The sequence below is a fragment of the Bos indicus genome, chromosome 16 (genome assembly GCF_029378745.1).
Source record: "Bos indicus isolate NIAB-ARS_2022 breed Sahiwal x Tharparkar chromosome 16, NIAB-ARS_B.indTharparkar_mat_pri_1.0, whole genome shotgun sequence".
In the NCBI taxonomy this organism is placed as follows: domain Eukaryota; kingdom Metazoa; phylum Chordata; class Mammalia; order Artiodactyla; family Bovidae; genus Bos; species Bos indicus.
In genome coordinates, this window is record NC_091775.1 from 6,642,532 (window position 1) to 6,661,490 (window position 18,959).

At 35.1% G+C, this 18,959-nt stretch overlaps 1 protein-coding gene across 8 annotated transcripts in view; it reads left to right on the forward strand.

Annotated features, from left to right (window-relative positions):
• Positions 1–18,959, forward strand: part of KCNT2 (potassium sodium-activated channel subfamily T member 2) — a 436,001-nt gene that overhangs the window by 168,909 nt on the left and 248,133 nt on the right. For all 8 annotated transcript variants that reach the window (XM_070767900.1, XM_070767905.1, XM_070767902.1 and 5 more), the window contains exons 6-8: positions 8,678–8,752; positions 9,957–10,040; positions 13,406–13,500. In XM_070767900.1, coding sequence (XP_070624001.1) covers positions 8,678–8,752; positions 9,957–10,040; positions 13,406–13,500 — 254 coding nt within the window. The remainder of the gene's footprint in view (positions 1–8,677; positions 8,753–9,956; positions 10,041–13,405; positions 13,501–18,959) is intronic.

The following is an 18,959-nucleotide window of genomic DNA, read 5'->3' on the forward strand; positions in this document are numbered from 1 at the left end:
GAAAAATAAGGATGTGGGTGTTTTTCTCTAATTTAATGAAATATTTTCCACTGTAACAAGAGTATCTACAAATACATAAACTGGTCAAAATATTAATTTGTGTTCGTGAGTGTATTTGCTCCAAATTCTAATTAAAACTTTATATAAAATTAACTTTGAGGCTTTAAATGCTAGCAGTCATTTAACAAGCACAGACTCAAGATGGAATTATAGTTTCCCCTTGTGATTTTATGGTGCTGACCTTTGTAATCAATTAATTCCTGCAATTTATAAAATGAGAGCAAAGATTATAAGACCTAGTAGATAGGGCTAGATGATGTATAATATTTTCATTCTGACCTTCATAGACATTAATGTCTAGGTCATGGTGGTTGAGTCTTGTGTGTTACAACACGAAGGATAACAAGGGCTTATGTGATGTGGGGAGGATTTCTTTTCTTTTCATTGTTGTCTTTTAGTCATTAAGCCATGTCCAGCTCTTTTGAGACCCCATGGACTGTAGCCGACCAGGCTCCTCTGTCCGTGGAATTCTCCAGATAAGAGTACTGGAGTAGGTTGCCATTTCCTCCTCCAAGGGAATCTTCACAGGCCAGGGATCAAACCCGAGTCTCCTGCATTGTGGGCATATTCTTTACCATCTGAGCCACCAGGGAAGCCCTTTTCCTTTCATATGTTCAGTCAAATTTGTGAACTCTTATGACTCTTTCAATAAGCTGTTGGATACACTGTTGGAATGAATAAGTGATAACTGTTTATAGCACATATATAAGGTAAATCCATATAGCAGAACTTCAAATGAGGCCCTTCTCTCAAATTAGGCTTTTAAGAAAAATTATAGACAGATATGAAGAAATGGATATTGCATTAGGAGTGAAATCCATTTCTAATATTGCTGTTTGATATTTCTAGTTCTGAATATAAAATCTGCATACAATTTCCTATTTGTTTATATTTATATATATACACAGATAATGTATGTATTTACATATACAACATATATGTTTGTACACACTATTTTAGACATTCTAAAATAAGCATGACTTAATCTTTAACTTAAAAGGTTTAAACTATCATGGAGATCAAAGTTTTTTAAAATCAAAAGACTTAATAGGTAGCACCAAAGTGAGCAAAACCTCTTTAAAGTGTGTGTTAAATTTAGCAGATAATAATTTAAAAATGCCTGGCATTCATTCCTTCCGTCCTCTGTCATACAGACAGCAGATCTGAACTTAAATCATCATTCTGTTCATGTTTGTCACAACTTGGCAAAATATCCATGAGGCTTGCCTGACAGGAAAATCCTTATTTCTCTGCCACATGAATACCGTCTGTGTCTTTATCGACTGTTTTCAAAAATATAACAGTACTCTATATATACATACACATTTATTAAATCAAAAGGATTTTGTGCATTATGCACAAAATGCATAATATCCAAACCTCTTATAATGAAAATTCACCACACTTAGAAAGCTTTTGTTAAATCTATAGTTTTTTTTTTTTTTTTCCCAATACAGTAATCACTTATAAAAAGCATCAGTTCTGAAATGTTAGCTTCATGATGGGCTTATTTCTGGAAAAGAACAAAGAATTCATCCTAGGACTCCTAGATCCTGGTGATTCTGCTTATTATGCCACAGGAATGGTAAATCTAAGTGTTGTTGGGTTTATGTTTAGAAATACAAAGTAACGCTGCCATAGAGTTACTCCATATTTTAAACTCACTAAAAGAAAGTTAAGTCTTCTGGATTAAATATTTTAAATATAGGTATTCTTAATATTAGAGAAGAAAGTGCTTTTGAAGAGTCTCTTGTTCCCAATTTGGGCTAACAGCAAGTAGATTACCATAAGTCTTATACTTTTTAAAGTGCTTTTTTTTTTTAGAGTTACCTAGATAATAGTTCTAAACTTGTACTTTCTTTTATGATAAAAATAAAAGCCTGGTACATTTTAGGAAATCATCTGTTTTCTTGAATTTTTATTGGTTGAGGAAAGTTGCATCCATACCAAGTATAAAATAGATTAAATTTTATTTATATTTTACTGCATTATGTCAATAAGAAGAGGAACATGGAGAGTTCTACATGCTTAGTACAGTTAAAGCTATTTCTTAGAAACTATCTTTTTTCTTTAAGAAGTTACCTTTTGGAAGAAGACTAATGCCTTTCATCTCGTTCAGGAAAATATGATTAAGTGGAACAGGTACTTAACTTAATTTTGAAAGGCATGTGCCTGCCTTTTGGATCTTATTTCACACTTCTCTATGTAGTGCCATCTCTAGATTTATGTTTTCTTTTTTTGCCATCATTGCTTTTATCCTGAGCCTATATTATGTAGGCTCATGGGGACTCCCTAACAGCCAATGCAACTTTTGGATAATTTCTCTATTTTTCATCAGCTATTTTTAGGGGAGATAATTTGTGAATATATCTTTAAGTTCAGAAGACAACCTGAGATTTTAGAACTAAACCTAATGAATATAACTGAAAAAAGACGTTTATTTTTAGCAATGAGTATATTGCCTCCCTGTATAATTTTAGATTGTGAAAGTCAGTCCTCAGGTGGAAGTTCATTATTTGCCACAACATACACAGACACACACACACACACACACACACACACACACACGCACACACTAGCTGTGAATCAACAACAGGAGTGTGTTTGACATAATGCAGATGAGGCGCTTCAGACCGGCAAGAACTGTGCTTGAAACAGAGCAAAGAATTGTGAACTAAATGTATGCTCTCACCTGGACCACATTAAATTCAGTCACATGAGTGAAGTGAAGTCATTCAGTCATGTCCAACTCTTTGCGACCCCATGGACTGTAGCCTACCAGACTCCTCCATCCATGGGATTTTCCAAGCAAGAATACTGGAGTGTTGCCATTTCTTCCTCCAGAGGATCCTCCCAACCCAGGGATCGAACTCAGGTCTCTTGCATTGCAAGCAGATGCTTTACCGTCTGAGCCACCAGGGAAGCCTGGTGCTCTCACCTGGACCACATGAAATTCAAAGTCAAGTGTTGATTAAATATATAAAAACAAGCTGAAAAAAAGGAAGGAGAAGGGTGTTGATGAAGAATCAAAAAACCAAGTGTGGGAGTCTGATCTTGTCTAGAATGTGTATAAAGAGGAGGTGGGTAAGTCTCAAAACACTCAGATTTGAATTAATAGCTGAAAGATGTGTGTGAGTTAACTAGGTAAAGGAAAATTGGAGAGGAAGGTGGGGAGACCAATTAAGAGGTTAGAGTGGGAATAGAGTTAAATTGAGAACCAGACAACCCAAGATACATTCATGAATCAGAAAGTCTTATTCAACAATTATACTTAGGTAGTGTGTGAAGGGGGCGGCAGAGGATGAGGTGGTTAGATAGCATCACTGACTTAATAGACATGAATCTGACCAAACTTTGGGAGATAGTGAAGGACAGAGGAGCCTGGCAGGCTACAGTCCATAGGGCTGCAAAGAGTCAGACATGACTTAGTGACTGAACAACAATGGCATGTGAAAAGAAGATGCAAAGTTTCTCCAGGATCTTTGGTTTTTGTTGCTGAGAGTCAGTTAGGACAAACATCAGAAACTTTACTTTTAGGTTGTCCATTTTATTGGCATATAGTTGCTTGTTGTCATCTCTTATGATTCTTTTTGTTTCTGTGGTATCAGTTATAACTTATTTTTCCTTTCTAATTTTATTGATTTGAATCCTCTCACTTTTTTATCCTGATGAGTCTGCTAAAGGTTTTTCAATTGTGTTCATCTTACTGAAGAGCCACCTTTTAGTTTCATTGATCTTTACTGTTGTTTTCTTTGTCTCTATTTCATTTTTTTTGCTCTTATCATTATGATTTCTTTCCTTCCACTAACTTTGAGTTTTGTTTATTCTTCTTATACTAGTTGCTTTAGGTATAAGGATAGGTTGTTTATTTGAGATTTTTCTTGTTTCTTGAGATAAGATTGCATTGCTATAAATTTCCTTCTTAGAACTGCTTTTGCTATATCCCATAGGTTTTGGATTGTCATATTTTCATTGTCCTTTAAATTTTACTTTTAGACAAATTACCCACAAGGTGCCTTTGAGGCATTCATGTGAAGCAGCACATTAGACAGTAGAGATCTGAAACTGACTCTCAGATACAATATTGATCCAGGGTAGAGATACGACATTGGAAGTCATTGGTTTATTGTTGATAATAAGTTGAAGTTGTAACATAAATGAGATTACCTAAAATGGATATATAGCCAAGTACTCTTGAAATGCTTTCTTCCAGAAAATTTCTGTTGAGCTTTGTGGCCATAAGTTTAATGATTTATATGATTGCATCAGGAAGACTTAAAACAAAATGAAATTTTTTGAGTGTTTCCACATGGATCCAAGAAAATGAAATACAAATGCTTAAGTTCAAAATCAAAGCAATTATACCAGAAGGGAAGAGTATTATAAAATATTTGGAACTTTCCTTTATTCAATATCGTTCTCATTGAACTGTAATGGTCATAGAAACAAATAAGTTTTGTAAAATGTTAAAAACATGTATCAAGGTAGTTAGTGGTGAAGGTACGGGGGTTGGGGCATTCCAAGCAGAAGAAGTGTGAGCAAAGTCATAAAAGATGAAATAGCCTAGCTCGTTCAGAGAACTGTATCAAAATCAGTTCTATATGTGGTGAATCTGTAGCTGAATTCAAGATGGGTTAGGAATATAGTAGGTACAGAACAAACCAGCACTCATAATTCAAATTGTGAAGCTTCATATGATATAATGAGGAGTTTGGATGTTGGCGATGGAGATTTGCCATTTTAGAAAGATTCTCTGACTTGGAATATGGAGGATAAATCAAAAATGAACCCAACTGAATCACATTTTATTCATCAGACTCTCTTAGTGGTTTGAGGGAAAGTAATAAAAAATAAATGTTGTGTTAGATCTGGAAATGAAGAGAGACATCAGAGTTATAGAAGCTTTTAGTTTACTAGGAACTAAACTTTTCCAGTGTGCCGAGCTAAGAAAACTAATGCTAGTCTTTTTTTTTTTTTTTTAAATTATTATTATTTTTTTTTTTTACTTTACAACATTGTATTGGTTTTGCCATACATAAACATGCATCCGCCATGGGTGTACACATGTTCCCCATCCTGAACCCCCCTCCCAACTCCCTCCCCATACCATCCCTCTGGGTCATCCCAGTGCACCAGCCCCAAGATTCCTGTATCCTGCATTGAACCTGGACTGGCAATTCATTTCTTAGATGATATTATACATGTTTTAATGCCATTCTCCCAAGTCATCCCCCGCCTCCCTCTCCCACAGAGTCCAAAAGACTGTTCCATACATCTGTGTCTCTTTTGCTGTCTCACATACAGGGTTGTTGTTACCATCTTTCCAAATTCCATATATATGTGTTAGTATGCTGTATTGGTGTTTTCCTTTCTGGCTTACTTCACTCTGTATAATAGGCTCCAGTTTCATCCACCTCATTAGAACTGATTCAAATGAATTCTTTTTAATGGCTGAGTAATACTCCATTGTGTATATGTACAACAGCTTTCTTATCCATTCATCTGCTGATGGACATCTAGGTTGCTTCCATGTCCTGGCTATTATAAACAGTGCTGCGATGGACATTGGGGTACACGTGTCTCTTTCAATTCTGGTTTCCTCAGTATGTATGCCTGCTAGCCTTAGTGTACATTAGCAGAAAGACCCTGCCGTGTGACCAGTGATAATGATTCCCATTACCTCCCCCTCCTCTGGTCACATCAGTCTTTTTTCCTGTGTAAAATCATTGACATTAAGGAACAATGTACAATGACTAGTAAAAAATACAGTGAGGAAAGAGTGACCCAAATGTTACCCATTCTGGAAACTGAGTTATGTAAAAAACTGTTAAATGGTAACATTAACCAGTGCCATAAAAAATAGAAGTGTTGCATAATGAAAATCAAGTATAAATGGTTTATTGAATAGGCCTGATTCAGTGCAAGTAGAAAAGCCTTTAGCCCGTCCTATGTTTCTCCTTCAAACCCAGTCATTGTCCTTATGAGCCGTGCTGATCCAATGAAATCTCAGTTAGGCCCCTTAGTTTTGTTTTTGTTTTTGTTTTTTTTTTTTTTTGGCAAGACAAATCTCAGTTTAGTATTTAAGAGATACTGTTCAGTATGTAAAAAATTTAATGTTCTCATCCAGTTTTAGCTTTTTCTAGGCTGGAAATTTCCCAGGTGGCACAATGGTAAAGAATCCACCTGCCGATGCAGGAGACAAAAAAATGTGGGTTCAGTCCTCAGGCCAGGGAAAATTTCCTAGAGGAGGAAATGGCAAACCGCTCCAATATTCTTGCCTCAAAAATCCCATGGATTGAGGAGCCTGGTGGGCAACAGTCCATGGGATAGCAGAGAGTCAGATAGAACTGAGCACACGTGTGTGCACAGCTGGGAACTCAATGGGGCAAGAATCTTCTTGGGGGGCTTCTCCTGTGTCCACCTCCTCCTTATCTGAAACTGGCTGATCGTGGCCCCTCAGAGCTGAGGAGGCTCCAGGAGAAGGAGGTCCTGACTGACTGGCCCAGGAATAGTCTGTGGTTGGGTTGCTCTGATGGCAGATACAGATGGGGCTTTTGTGGTTCTCCTAAGGCCTTGAGCAGAAGCTCCTTGATGCCTCAAGCCCCGGTCTGGCCACTCTGCCCCGAATTCTGGGTGTCCAAGTGCCACCATCTGTCAAGATTCCCTGTCTCCTCAGGCCTGCAGCCCTTCTGAGTCTGAACTTAAAATGGCCATACATTTTATTCTATAGAGTCTATATCTTGTTCCCAGAAAATAAGTCGCTCTGTCTTAGTATCAGTGTGAGTGTAACCTGTTCTTATCTCAACATTCTTTCTCTTTGCTTTGCTGTTTTGTGTGTGTGTGTGTGTATGTGTGTGATGTTTTGGGCTTTAGCCAAAAACAGCCCCTGAGTCTGAGTCCAGCTCTCTAGGTTGTTTATCTGCGCCCTTCTTACAGAGCTGGAAGTGATGAGGGAAGCATCCTTACATCTCTACAGAGATGAGAGAGATCCTTACAGCTCCGTGCCTTCCACCTGCTCCTCCACCACTTTTTATTTAGCCTGCAGACGGCTCATGAACCAGGGCTAACAAAATCTCTTACTTACTGTTTTAGCAACCCAGACGATCCCTGATGTAGAACTTGCTTTATGAAGTGGCGATGTGCAAGGAAAGAGCAAATTAGCCAAGATGACGTAGTCAGGCCCTCTTGCCCTACAGCCTCTCGCTCTTGCCTCACATTTTGTAAATAATGTTCATGTAATAAGTCAAGTCATTTATAACACTGTACATGTGCATCATGAAGTACTCACTTGGTCACAAGCTACTTTGTGCTATAGGGATATGTGAGCTCCACATAAGGCTGCATTTTACTGCTACATCATGGCTGTGTCTTATGGGTCAGCCACAAGAGGGGAGAATATAGGGTGTCTGTTGTTATGGCTACAGTCAGCAGGAGAGAGGCTGTGTCATGGCTGCTGTGCAGGCCAGGAGAGAATAAACGTATCTGCAGTTCCTACGGCTCCTCTAGCCTCCTACTAACATCTTAGCTCATGCCTTGCTTACCCTGGGTTCAGCAAACACTGCAAACAGCAAGACAATTGGTGTCATGAGCAGGATTGGAGATGCAAGGTGTTTTACATCTCTGTAATGTTTTAAGACTTTGGGACCTCAAGAAAAATAAAGAATCCCGATAGTATAGCCAGTGCGTGCTCAGTTGCTTCAGTCATATTTGACTCTGTGCAACTCTATGGAATGTAGCCTGCTAGGCTTCTCTTTCCATGGGATTCTCCAGGCAAGACTACTGGAGTGGGTTGCCATTCATAAAATAATTAGACATTACAGGAGTCAGATTTCAAGTTGCCTTTCTAACAGGTAGATTTATTTTGTTTTTTCGTTAAAAGAATAAATTGCGTTAGGGAGTTCTGAGTTCTTTTTCACTGGACATGGTTAGAGAAAGTTTCAGGAATGACCTATTAGTCAGTGCAATTGCCCAGAGCTGCACAATTAGAAGGATCTGTGCTTGTTTGAATGCTCTGATGTCACCTTCTTGAAATTACTCATAATTTCTTAATAAGAGGCCCTGCATTTTCATTTTTAACTGGGCCCCACTAATTATGTAGCCAGACCCGATTAATATTGTTGTACTATGTGGGTTGGGAGACTAGAATCCAGATGATTGAGAAAACTCTGCCCTTAAATCTTATTAACCTAAAAACAATGTTAAATGGCCTCCCAGGGCCATTGTTATATGTGTGTGTTTGCAAACTATTTAATATGCTTTATATTATGATATAAAAATTAAGATGGAGCTACTTTTTCATTGATTCTGTAAGATTTCTTGTTTTATTTTTACTAGTAACTTTTTGATGCAATATTATGTGCTTAAAATGTGCTATGTGCAATATTCATGGATTACTATGAGCATTTGGTTTGCTTAAACTCTGCAAAATTGAGAGGGCACAATTACATGTAGCAAAATAATCTCTAAAAGTCATTGATACATTTCTAAATAATGATTTTGTATTCTGTTAATGTAAGCATCCTTATTGCTAGCAGAATTCTGATGCTTTTTCCCCATTTAATGGGATTCAGTTGTAAATGACTTTTATTTTTATTCATTTTTTTTTTTTTTTTGGAAGGGAAACATCTGGGAACAGATTTTACGAATACCCTTCATCTTGGAAATAATTAATGCGGTTCCCTTCATTATCTCAGTAAGTCCTAAAAGAATATTTAAAATAAATAATTTTGTTATTAGTCATGAGTAAAATCTTTAAATCTAAATAGCAATAAATAATATATTAGCTCAGATGAATGAATTTAGGCTTTTATAATGTATTAAATCATGGTATTAGAAAATAAATAGCAAAGTCAGTTATAACTGGGTTGTGAAATTAAGTGAACATTAATGAGATTTAGTTCAATAGCAAAATGAAATGCATTTTAGGAATATATCCTCTAGAGGTACCATTTAAACGTGTTAATTTTATCTAAATAGATTAGAAATGAATCACTCCACTTCTTGTGTATATTGTAGAGTTTTAAAAATGAAAAGCCAAGTATTTATAAAAGTTTCTCACGCTGAGAATATGTTTATCTTTAGTTTAAGCCACAGGATTTATTAAATCCAGTTCTCTGTTTGCTAAATATGTTGCTAACAACCAAGACAATCAGCAGTTTGCTTCTTTATTAAAGTCTGTGGAGGACCAGTTCCATGGTGATCATGTTCAGCTACAGAATATGCAACCAGCACTTTCCCGTTGCAAAACTGGATCTTAATCTATAAAGCTTTAGTAATGTCTGTTGGGAATGTGCTTTCTAACACTTTTTATTTTGAATTTTATTTGGAAAATCATGACTATAAGTCAGTATGATCTGAAGCTGTTGCTCACTCTGACAATTATTTTAATTTGAGTGATTTATCTAGAGGAACAACTGGCTCTAGATTGAATGATAGGTTAATTAAATATAATTCCAATGGAATACAGTTCCCCAGTGTCACATAAATGTTTGAATCTGAGACAGTAAGTGGTAATGTTATAGAAAAGTTAAGCACTATCTCCTTACACCTATTTTTACCTCCAGTTCCAGAAAAGAAAAAGATGATATCTATTATAACAGTCATACCAAAAGATTTAGTGATGGAATTAGCACAGTTATAGCTGATATCCCATGAGAGCTGATTATTTTCTTTCTGCTTCTATAATAACTTTGCAAAGAATTTTTCCTTAAGACTTAGACAAGAATGAAAAGATCCTGTCTGCCCCTTCATTTCAATAATCATATGAGTTTAGAGTATTTGCCACATGTTTTATATCATTATATTGTCCTTAATACGTTATTTTTGTTTTGCTTTTCTTCTCAATCATGTGGATTTCTTGCTTGGAGATAAAAATTTAGTTTTGATTTGTCTTCCAGATATTCTGGCCTTCCTTAAGAAATCTATTTGTCCCAGTTTTTCTAAACTGTTGGCTTGCCAAACATGCCTTGGAAAATATGATTGTAAGTATAAAATACAAGTGCAAAAACAAAAGTATTTTTCAATGCTCCATTACCTTCTTACCTCACTAAAGTGATGTGTTGCATACATGTCTAAGCTAATAGACCCTATGTCTGTTTATATCCTAATGAGAATGAAAAGTGGTGAAACGCCTTTATTGTCAAGTCCCTTCTTTTATAAGGCCCTATGAAATAGTAAACAAAAAAAATTCAAATAGTCTAAAGATCACCAAACCAAAGCTGACTGCTGTTTGGATGGTCAAACTTATTACCAGTCTTCTGCAGACAGATAGCGTTTCCTTCTAAAGCAATTTCATTATGTATAACAGGACCCCTAGGTTTAAGGCTTCAGGAGGTAATGTTGTCATACTGTAGGTAGTCTCACATTCCATAAAAATCTGTGGAGTTTTCTAAGGCACTTTATTGGAGCCGGAAGGTCCTCATGTAAAGTCAGCTTTTTAGGTTGGGTTCTGTTGGGAATAGGGAGGCAGAAGGGGAAGCAGGAAGGAAGAGATGCAGAACTCAGAGATGTGCCACCATTGCATTTTGCCTAAGGCCAACTCTGTTTGAAAGGACTGATTTATGACTAGGACCAAAATATAATAGGCTTGGATACTTACTAGTGAGCTGACGTTTGCTATTTGCTATTCAGTCATTTATTCTACCCTGGTGGCTCAGATGGTAAAGAAGTTCCCTGCAGTGCAGGAGACCTGGGTTCTTTCCCTGGATCAGGAAGATCCCCTGGAGAAGGGAATGGCAACTGACTCTAGCATTCTTGTCTGGAGAATTCCATGGACAGAGGAGCCTGGCTGCAGTCCATGGGGTTGCAAAGAGTCAGACATCACTGAGAGACTAACACTTTCACACTTTCACTTCTTCCATTTGTTCTACAAGTATTAATATGAGTCTACTCTCAGCTAAGCACTCTGATAAAATAAGCAAGTGATTTAACACCTTTGCTAATGTCTTCCTTTTGAAAGAGAATAAAACTACCAACATAGAAGCTTGCTGTGAGAATTAAGTTACATTATATATACATTCATATATATGTAAAAATCTTGTATCTAGCAAAAACATAGTAAGAGCTCAATATTATTAATTTGATCACACCGAAATTAAGTGTGCTTGGAGGCAAACTTGTTTTTCTTTTAAATAGCTTTTTAACAGAAAGTATGGCAATAGTTTTGGCCAAAAGCTATTTGGATAGCATTTGAGTCTTTACAACCAGGTGAATGTTTCTAATCAGCTCTCAATATATTAAGTAACCACTGGAGTCTCATGCAAGTTCACAGCTAATAAGGGGAGCAGCGTATGTCCTGTGGATGGTTTGCAAAAACATCCCGCTCTCTTAGCCATCCAAAAAAATATTATTTCACTAACTATAATGGCGGAGCCTGGTGGGCTGCTGTATATGGGGTCGCACAGAGTCGAACACGACTGAAGCAACTTAGCAGCAGCAGCAGCAGACTGCCTAAATTGTTAATGAAAAAAAAAAATTCCTCCAGTACTCTTTGCTAATTTCTGTTTATTAGTTGCTGGAAAAAGTAACCTAACCAAGAAAGGAATCATTAGTCAATCATTAAGAGTAAAAGTAGTGCTTTGCATTATTAATTTAGGATTCATTTTCCATCATAATTCTATATTTTACTTCTTTTCTTCCTGATTGGTAAATTTTAATTTGTTTTTCTGTTCATTAACACCTCTGTTAGAAGAAAGTAAAGAATGCAAGGTGAAGTCTTAATCAACTTAGTTTTTTTTGTTTTCATAACAAAAGTTCTGGTTAAATGTGTGATAGAAAAGGATAAAATAACGGCTCATTGAGGTTTTATTTTATACTGAAAGTGAAAGTGGCTCAGTCGTGTCTGACTTTTTGTGACCACATGGACTGTAGCCCAGTAGGCTCCTTTGCCCATGGAATTCTCCAGGCAAGAATACTGGAGTGGGTAGCCGTTCCCTTCTCCAGGGGAACTTCCCAACCCAGGAATTGAACCAGGGTCTCCTGCATTGCAGGTAGATTCTTTACCAGCTGAGCTACCTATTTATCTCATGTAGTACAGCTATTCAGACTGTTAAAAAATTATTATGAAAATTTATAAAACAGAAGACTATAAAGTAAAACATTATGCAAAACTGCAAATCTTCCACACAGGCTAGACACTAGAAATAATTTATATCCTTCTAATATTTTCTATGAAAGCACACACACAAAATGTATGTTTAATTTTATGATTTGAATGTTTGTCAAATACGAGTTCATATGTCAATAAATATTTATGTTCAAACCATCTTTAATGGATGCACGTAAGTCTGCTATCTAATTTTGATCAATTTATTCAACCATTTTCTATTTCATTTTTAGTTATTTTAATAGGAATGAACATTCATTATTTATATTATAATTTTGCAATAAAGATTATACAAAATATTGATACAAATAAATATACAAAATAATATAATATATTATACATCATACAATATATATTACACAATAAATATGTTATTCATATTTATATTTTATACAATAAATAATATACAAAATATTATATTATAGGAAATATTATAATTTTGTAATGAAGATGAGCATATATAAATATTCAACTTCCATCTCATAATTTTCATGTGGTTAACTTTTAAAAATTATGTTATGGGATAAATACTAATTAAATGGTGAATGCATGAACTGGAAAGGGCATACTTGTGAATTTTGACCTGTATTACCAAATTACTTTCAAGATATTTATAACAAATTACTTGAGCAATATTACATATGTGTGCTCATTTTTTGCCTCTTAAATAACAGTAGGTATTATTATTTTTTAATGTTTTTCAATTGCAAAGTAAACGTATCTTGAATTCACATTTCTCTTAATATGAATGAAATTTATCTAAACATGTTCATTGGCTATGTAACTTTTTATTTTTATGATAAACTGCCTGGCATAATGCATGTTACTTTTTGTGACTTAGAGAATGAGATATGGTTGTAGTTTGATCCAGCTATTACTTTCCCCCCAGTTGAACATATTATTTTCTGATCTTTTAAAATTAGAAATTTCCATAAGACAGCATTGTGTTCAGAGAGGGCTTTTGGAGAGTCTTTGAACATCTCTTTGTACAGCGAGTAAACTAAAATTTAGTGCTTTTGTGGTGTCCCACAGTATTAATATTTTCTTGGCAATATGAATGTTACAGTGAGGTTTAATTAGACTTAGGAAAAACCAAAAATATGCTGCTATATGCATTTAAAGTATGTGTGTTGAATATGAATAAGACAGTTAAAATGTAATACATAGTAACAAATGTAACAAAACTCATGATTACTGAGTATCTATCAGAATTTAAAATATGCTTTTTCTGTATTATTTCAGAATGATCTACACAGAGCCATTCAGCGTACACAGTCTGCAATGTTTAATCAAGTTTTGATTTTAATATCTACATTACTTTGCCTTATCTTCACCTGGTAAGACTGTACATCAGCATTTTTATTATGTTTTATTTTAATTATAATACTAAAAAACAGTATTATAAACCATTTAAACTAAGAGCTGGCAATAAAGATGAATAGATAAATATTTACTATAAAACATAATGAGTCACCTACAGAAACAAAAATAAAATCTTTACTTCAGTTTTACAGAAAAAAAATCAAGAAAGGACATCGATTATTCGGAATTGATATTTACTGTAACTCTGAGGTTTCCCAAATGCTGTAAACAACCAGATCACAAGAATTTGTATTTCATGCCATAGTTGTCAAACAAGAGTTTTTCCTTCAAACTGCTGACATGGAGATGCCCTTATCTGTCTGTAATCTTCAAAGCAGAACCGCTGTTGAGAACATTGTCACTGCCCATCACTCTCTGCCTACATCTTCTCCCCTGATGTCTAACATGCAGCCAGGCAGAAAGCAAGCGCAGACCTGACAGTGTGAGGCAACTGGTACTTTGCCTTGTTATAGAAAACAGCTATTTCTTCCTGTGGAAAGTCCCACTTTGCCAATTACACGGTAATCCAATGAGAAATGATACACTTCCTATATGGATCCATGAAGATCCTAACTAAAGAAAAAAAAAAAAGGAATGTGAGAATCAGAAAATGAGGTTGAGTGATATATCTGTTTTTCAACTCCATTATGTATAATTGTGCTCTGACCTGAATTTGACCTACTGACAAAGAGAAATTAGGAAGTCCTAAAGTAGGAAGAATGCCCTCATCACTAGCATTATACAATTTTTAGATATAAATATAGCTACAGATATATGTATGTAAATATAGTTTTAGATACAGAAATATAATGTATGCTTAAGTAGTATGTAATTAATATCTCTATTAAATGGATTTAAAATGTTTTATTGCTTACTTTTATATTTAAAAAGTAAACATTTTAGGCTATTCTGCATTGTTAAATATAAAATATCCCTCTAAAATGGACACAATACCATCTTATCTTTTTTTTTATTCTGAACAGATTACTTTTATTATTCACCTAGTAAATAACTGCATAAATTTATTCACCTAGTAAACAACTGCATAAATACTGATAGCAGTGCCTTCTCAAGTCACAAAAGTGTTCTTAATTTTAAGATAATTGCATTTTTAAAATAATTTAGGAGCTTTCCTTTTATTGGACTTAAGAAAAAGTACTTACTGATTCTCAATTGCTGGAAAATGACCAAGAGTAAAATGAATGAGTTATAAATGTTATACATAGTCTGTTAAAGTAAATTTGGTAAAGGAGTAACTGAAATTTTAATGCTAAAATAAGTACAGATGATTTGGACTATGCTCATCACAGTGAACTATCTACAGTAGGGCTCTTACTTTCTGCCTCTACATCTATTTCTTGAGCACTTTTTATTTTTGAAGAAAGTGACTACACAAATTTTGCCACTTTCCTGTGCCAAGGAGTGCAACAGTACTTGATAAAGGGTTTTCATGATCTATGTGAAATTTCCATTATGCAACTTGTTAATCTTTTAAATCATTTATGTTTCACTTTTTGTTGTATTTATAGTTACCTTTTTTGTTGTGTGTACATATTGTTAAATTTCAGACACTTGAGTGGTAGTTTTTCCAAATATAGTCTATAGTTAAAGCTGACACCAATAAGTGGATTTGAATCTGTCTTTCAGTGTGGAATTTTTGTATAGAGTTATGTCTAACTCTAACATAATTTTAATAAAATGTTATTGTTTTTAATCACATGCACATCAATACAATTAGATTAATCTGTTTTAAATTATAATATCTGGGATAGAGAAATTGATGTTTGATTTATTTGTGTATTGTCTAGCTTTACAAGCAAATGTCTTCATAAACCATGATCATCATAGTAAGGTAGAATAAGTATTATTTGAATTCACCATAGGTGATGGGGTTACTTACAAGAAAAAATATAAAAAATGTTGCATTAGTCATGATACATCATCAGGCTATTTTACCACAGTTATGCCACACATATTATAAAATAGAAGTACACACAAAGATGCAAGAACTTACACAAAAAGAAATATCTATGAAGTCTGTCCAAGATTGTCACATCAGCTTAATACCCTAGAGATAAAGTTTCCATATATCTTGTTTTCTGTCATACTAAAAACAGTTTCCATGGTTCAGTATGGCTTTTTTGGTCTTGCCATTACATCCTAACTCCAACCTTTTCTCTTAGGAGGAAAGGATATAAGGAACTACAAGAAATTACATGCATAATTTAAGATAGAATTTGGTCATATACCTACATATAGCTGCAGGAGATCTGCAAAAATGTAGCCTAACTGGGCAGTATACCCAGTTGAATATTATACCATGAAAAAGAAAATGGGATATTGTGGAACAACAAGCAATGATGAGTCATAAAATTCTACTTGTATATTGTTTGTTTAAAACTCAGGACTATACTAATTGGGAGGTCTTGGACAGCTTATTTATTTAGTCTTGTTTTCCACATCATTAAATGAAAATAATACTAATCACCTTATAAGATTTTTGTTTTTTGTTTTTTTAAATGAAGGTTGAATTGGGTGTGTTTATAAAATGTCTGTGAGGGCATGGTAAATTGTGATAACATTGCAAAAATTTTAATTTCAGTTTTTCTCTTTATACAAAAAGATTTAATTATGTGAACTCAAAAATGAGATTTACTTTAAAATGTCTAAACATAGTAATTTATTAATAATACTGTAAAACTGAATCAGGATACCTAAAAATGATTCTAGGCAACAGACAGAGAGAACTGGCTACTTTTTTTCTTCCAGTTTTATTGAGAAATAATTTATATACAGGTAACATGTACAGAATAACATTTGCTTATATACAACAGGAAATAATTGCCATGGTAAGTTTAGTGAATGTCTATCACCTTTTATAAATACCAAATCAAATAAAAAATGTCCTTGTGATAACTCAGAATTTATTCACTTAACAATTTTCCTGTATAACAGAGCAGTGTTAATTATATTAATCCAGCTTTATGTTACATCCATGGTAGTTATTTAACTTACAACTGAAAGTTTGTCCCATTTGAACATTATCATCATTATATATACTGCATTATTATTTATTATATTCCACATACTTTGCTTTTCATTCACATGGCTCACTTATTTGTAACTGTAAGTGTTTACAGTGGATGTGACTGGTGATGGAAGTAAAGTCCAATGCTTTAAAGAACAGTATTGCATAGGAACCTGGAATGGTTAGGTCCAGGAATCAAGGGAAATTAGAAGTGGTCAAACAGGAGATGGTAAGAGTAAACATCGACATTTTAGGCATCAGCTTAAATGGACTGAAATGAGGGAATTTAATTCAGATGACCATTATATCTACTACTGTGGGCAAGAATCCCTTAGAAGAAATGGAGTAGCCCTCATAGTCAACAAAAGGGTCCAAAATGCAGTATTTGGGTGCAGTCTTGAAACGACAGAATGACCTCTGTTCATTTCCAAGGCAAGGCATTCAATAGCACAGTAATCCAAGTCTATGCCCCAGCTAATGCCGAAGGGGCTGAAGTTGAACAATGATATGATGACCTACAAGACATTCTAGAACTAACACCCCAAACCCCCAAAAGAGATGTCCATTTCATCATAGGGGACAGGAATGAAAAAATAGGAAGTCAAGAGATATCTGGAGTAACAGGCAAATTTGGGCTTGGAGTACAAAATGAAGCAGGGCAAAGTCTAACAGAGTTTTGCCAAGAGAATGCACTGGTCATAGCAAACACCCTCTTCCAGAAAAACAAGAGATGACTACACATGGACATCACCAGATGGTCAATATCAAAATCAGATTGATTATATTCTTTGCAGCCAAAGATGGAGAAGCTTTATACAGTTTTAGAAAAACAAGACCGGGAGCTGACTATGGCTCAGATCATAACTCCTTATTGCCAAGTTCAGACTTATATTGAAGAAGTAGGGAAAACCACTAGACCATTTGAGTATGACCTAAATCATATCCCTTACAGTAGAAATGACAAACAGATTCAAGGGATTATATCTGATAGACAGACTCCTGAAGAACTATGGATCGAGGTTCATGACATTGTGCAAAAGGCAATGATCAAGACCATCTCCAAGACAAACAAATGCAAAAAGGCAAAATGGTTGTCTGATGATGCCTTACAAATAGCTGAGAAAAGAAAAAAAGTGAAAAGCAAGGGAGAAAAAGGAAAGATATACCCATCTGAAGGCAGAGTTCCAAAGAGTAGCAAGGAGCTATAAGAAAGCCTTCCTAAATGATCAGTGCAAAGAAATAGAGGAAAATAATAGAATGGGAAAGACTAGAGTTACCTTCAAGAAAATTAGTGATATTAAGGGAATACTTCAGCCAAAGATGGGCTTAATAAAGCAGAGAAATGGTATGAACCTAACAGAAACAGAAGATATTAAGAAGTGGCAACAAGACACAGAAGAAGTATACAAAAATGATCTTTATGACCCAGATAACCACGATAGTGTGATCACTCACCTAGAGCCAGAAATTCTGGAATGCGAAATAACATGGGCCTTAGGCAACATTGCTACAAGCAAAGGTAGTGGAGGTGATTTAATTGTAGTTGAGGGATTTCAAATCATACATGATTACGCTGTGAAAGTCCTGCACTCAATATGCCAACAAATTTGGAAAACTCAGCAGTGGCCACAAGACTGGAAAAGGTCAGTTTTCATTCCTATCCCCAAAAAAGGGAAATGCCAAAGAATGTTCAAACTACCGCACAATTGAACTCATCTCACACACTAGCAAAGTAATACTCAAAATCCTCCAAGTCAAATAGGAAAAGGAGTTTGGCAAGGCATATTGTCACCCTGCTTATTTAACTTATATGCAGAGCATATCATGTGAAATGCTGGGCTGGATGAAGTGCAAGCTGGAATCAAGATTTCCAGGAGAAATATCAATAACCTCAGATATGCAGATGACACTGCCCTTATGGCAAAAAGTGAAGAAGAACTAAAGACCCTCCTGATGAAAGTGAAAGAGGAAAATGAAGAAGCTTACTTAAAACTCAACATTGAAAAAACGAAGATCATAGCATCTGGTCCCATCACTTCATGCCAAATAGATGGGGAAACAATAGAAACAGTGGGGGATTTTATTCTGGGGGGCTCCAAAATCACAGCAGATGGTGAATTCAGCCGTGAAATTAAAAGATGCTTGCTCCTTGGAAGAAAAGCTATGACCAACCTAGACAGCCTATTTAAAATAGAGACATTACTTTACTGACAAAGATCTGTCTTGTCAAAGCTAGGATTTTTCCAGTAGTCATGTAGGGATATGTGATTCAGACCATAAAGAAAGCTGAGCACCAAAGAACTGATGCTTTTGAACTGTGGTGTTGGAGAAGACTCTTGAGAGTCCTTTTTACTGCAAGGAGATGAAACCAGTCCATCATAAAGGAAATCAGTCCTCAATATTCAT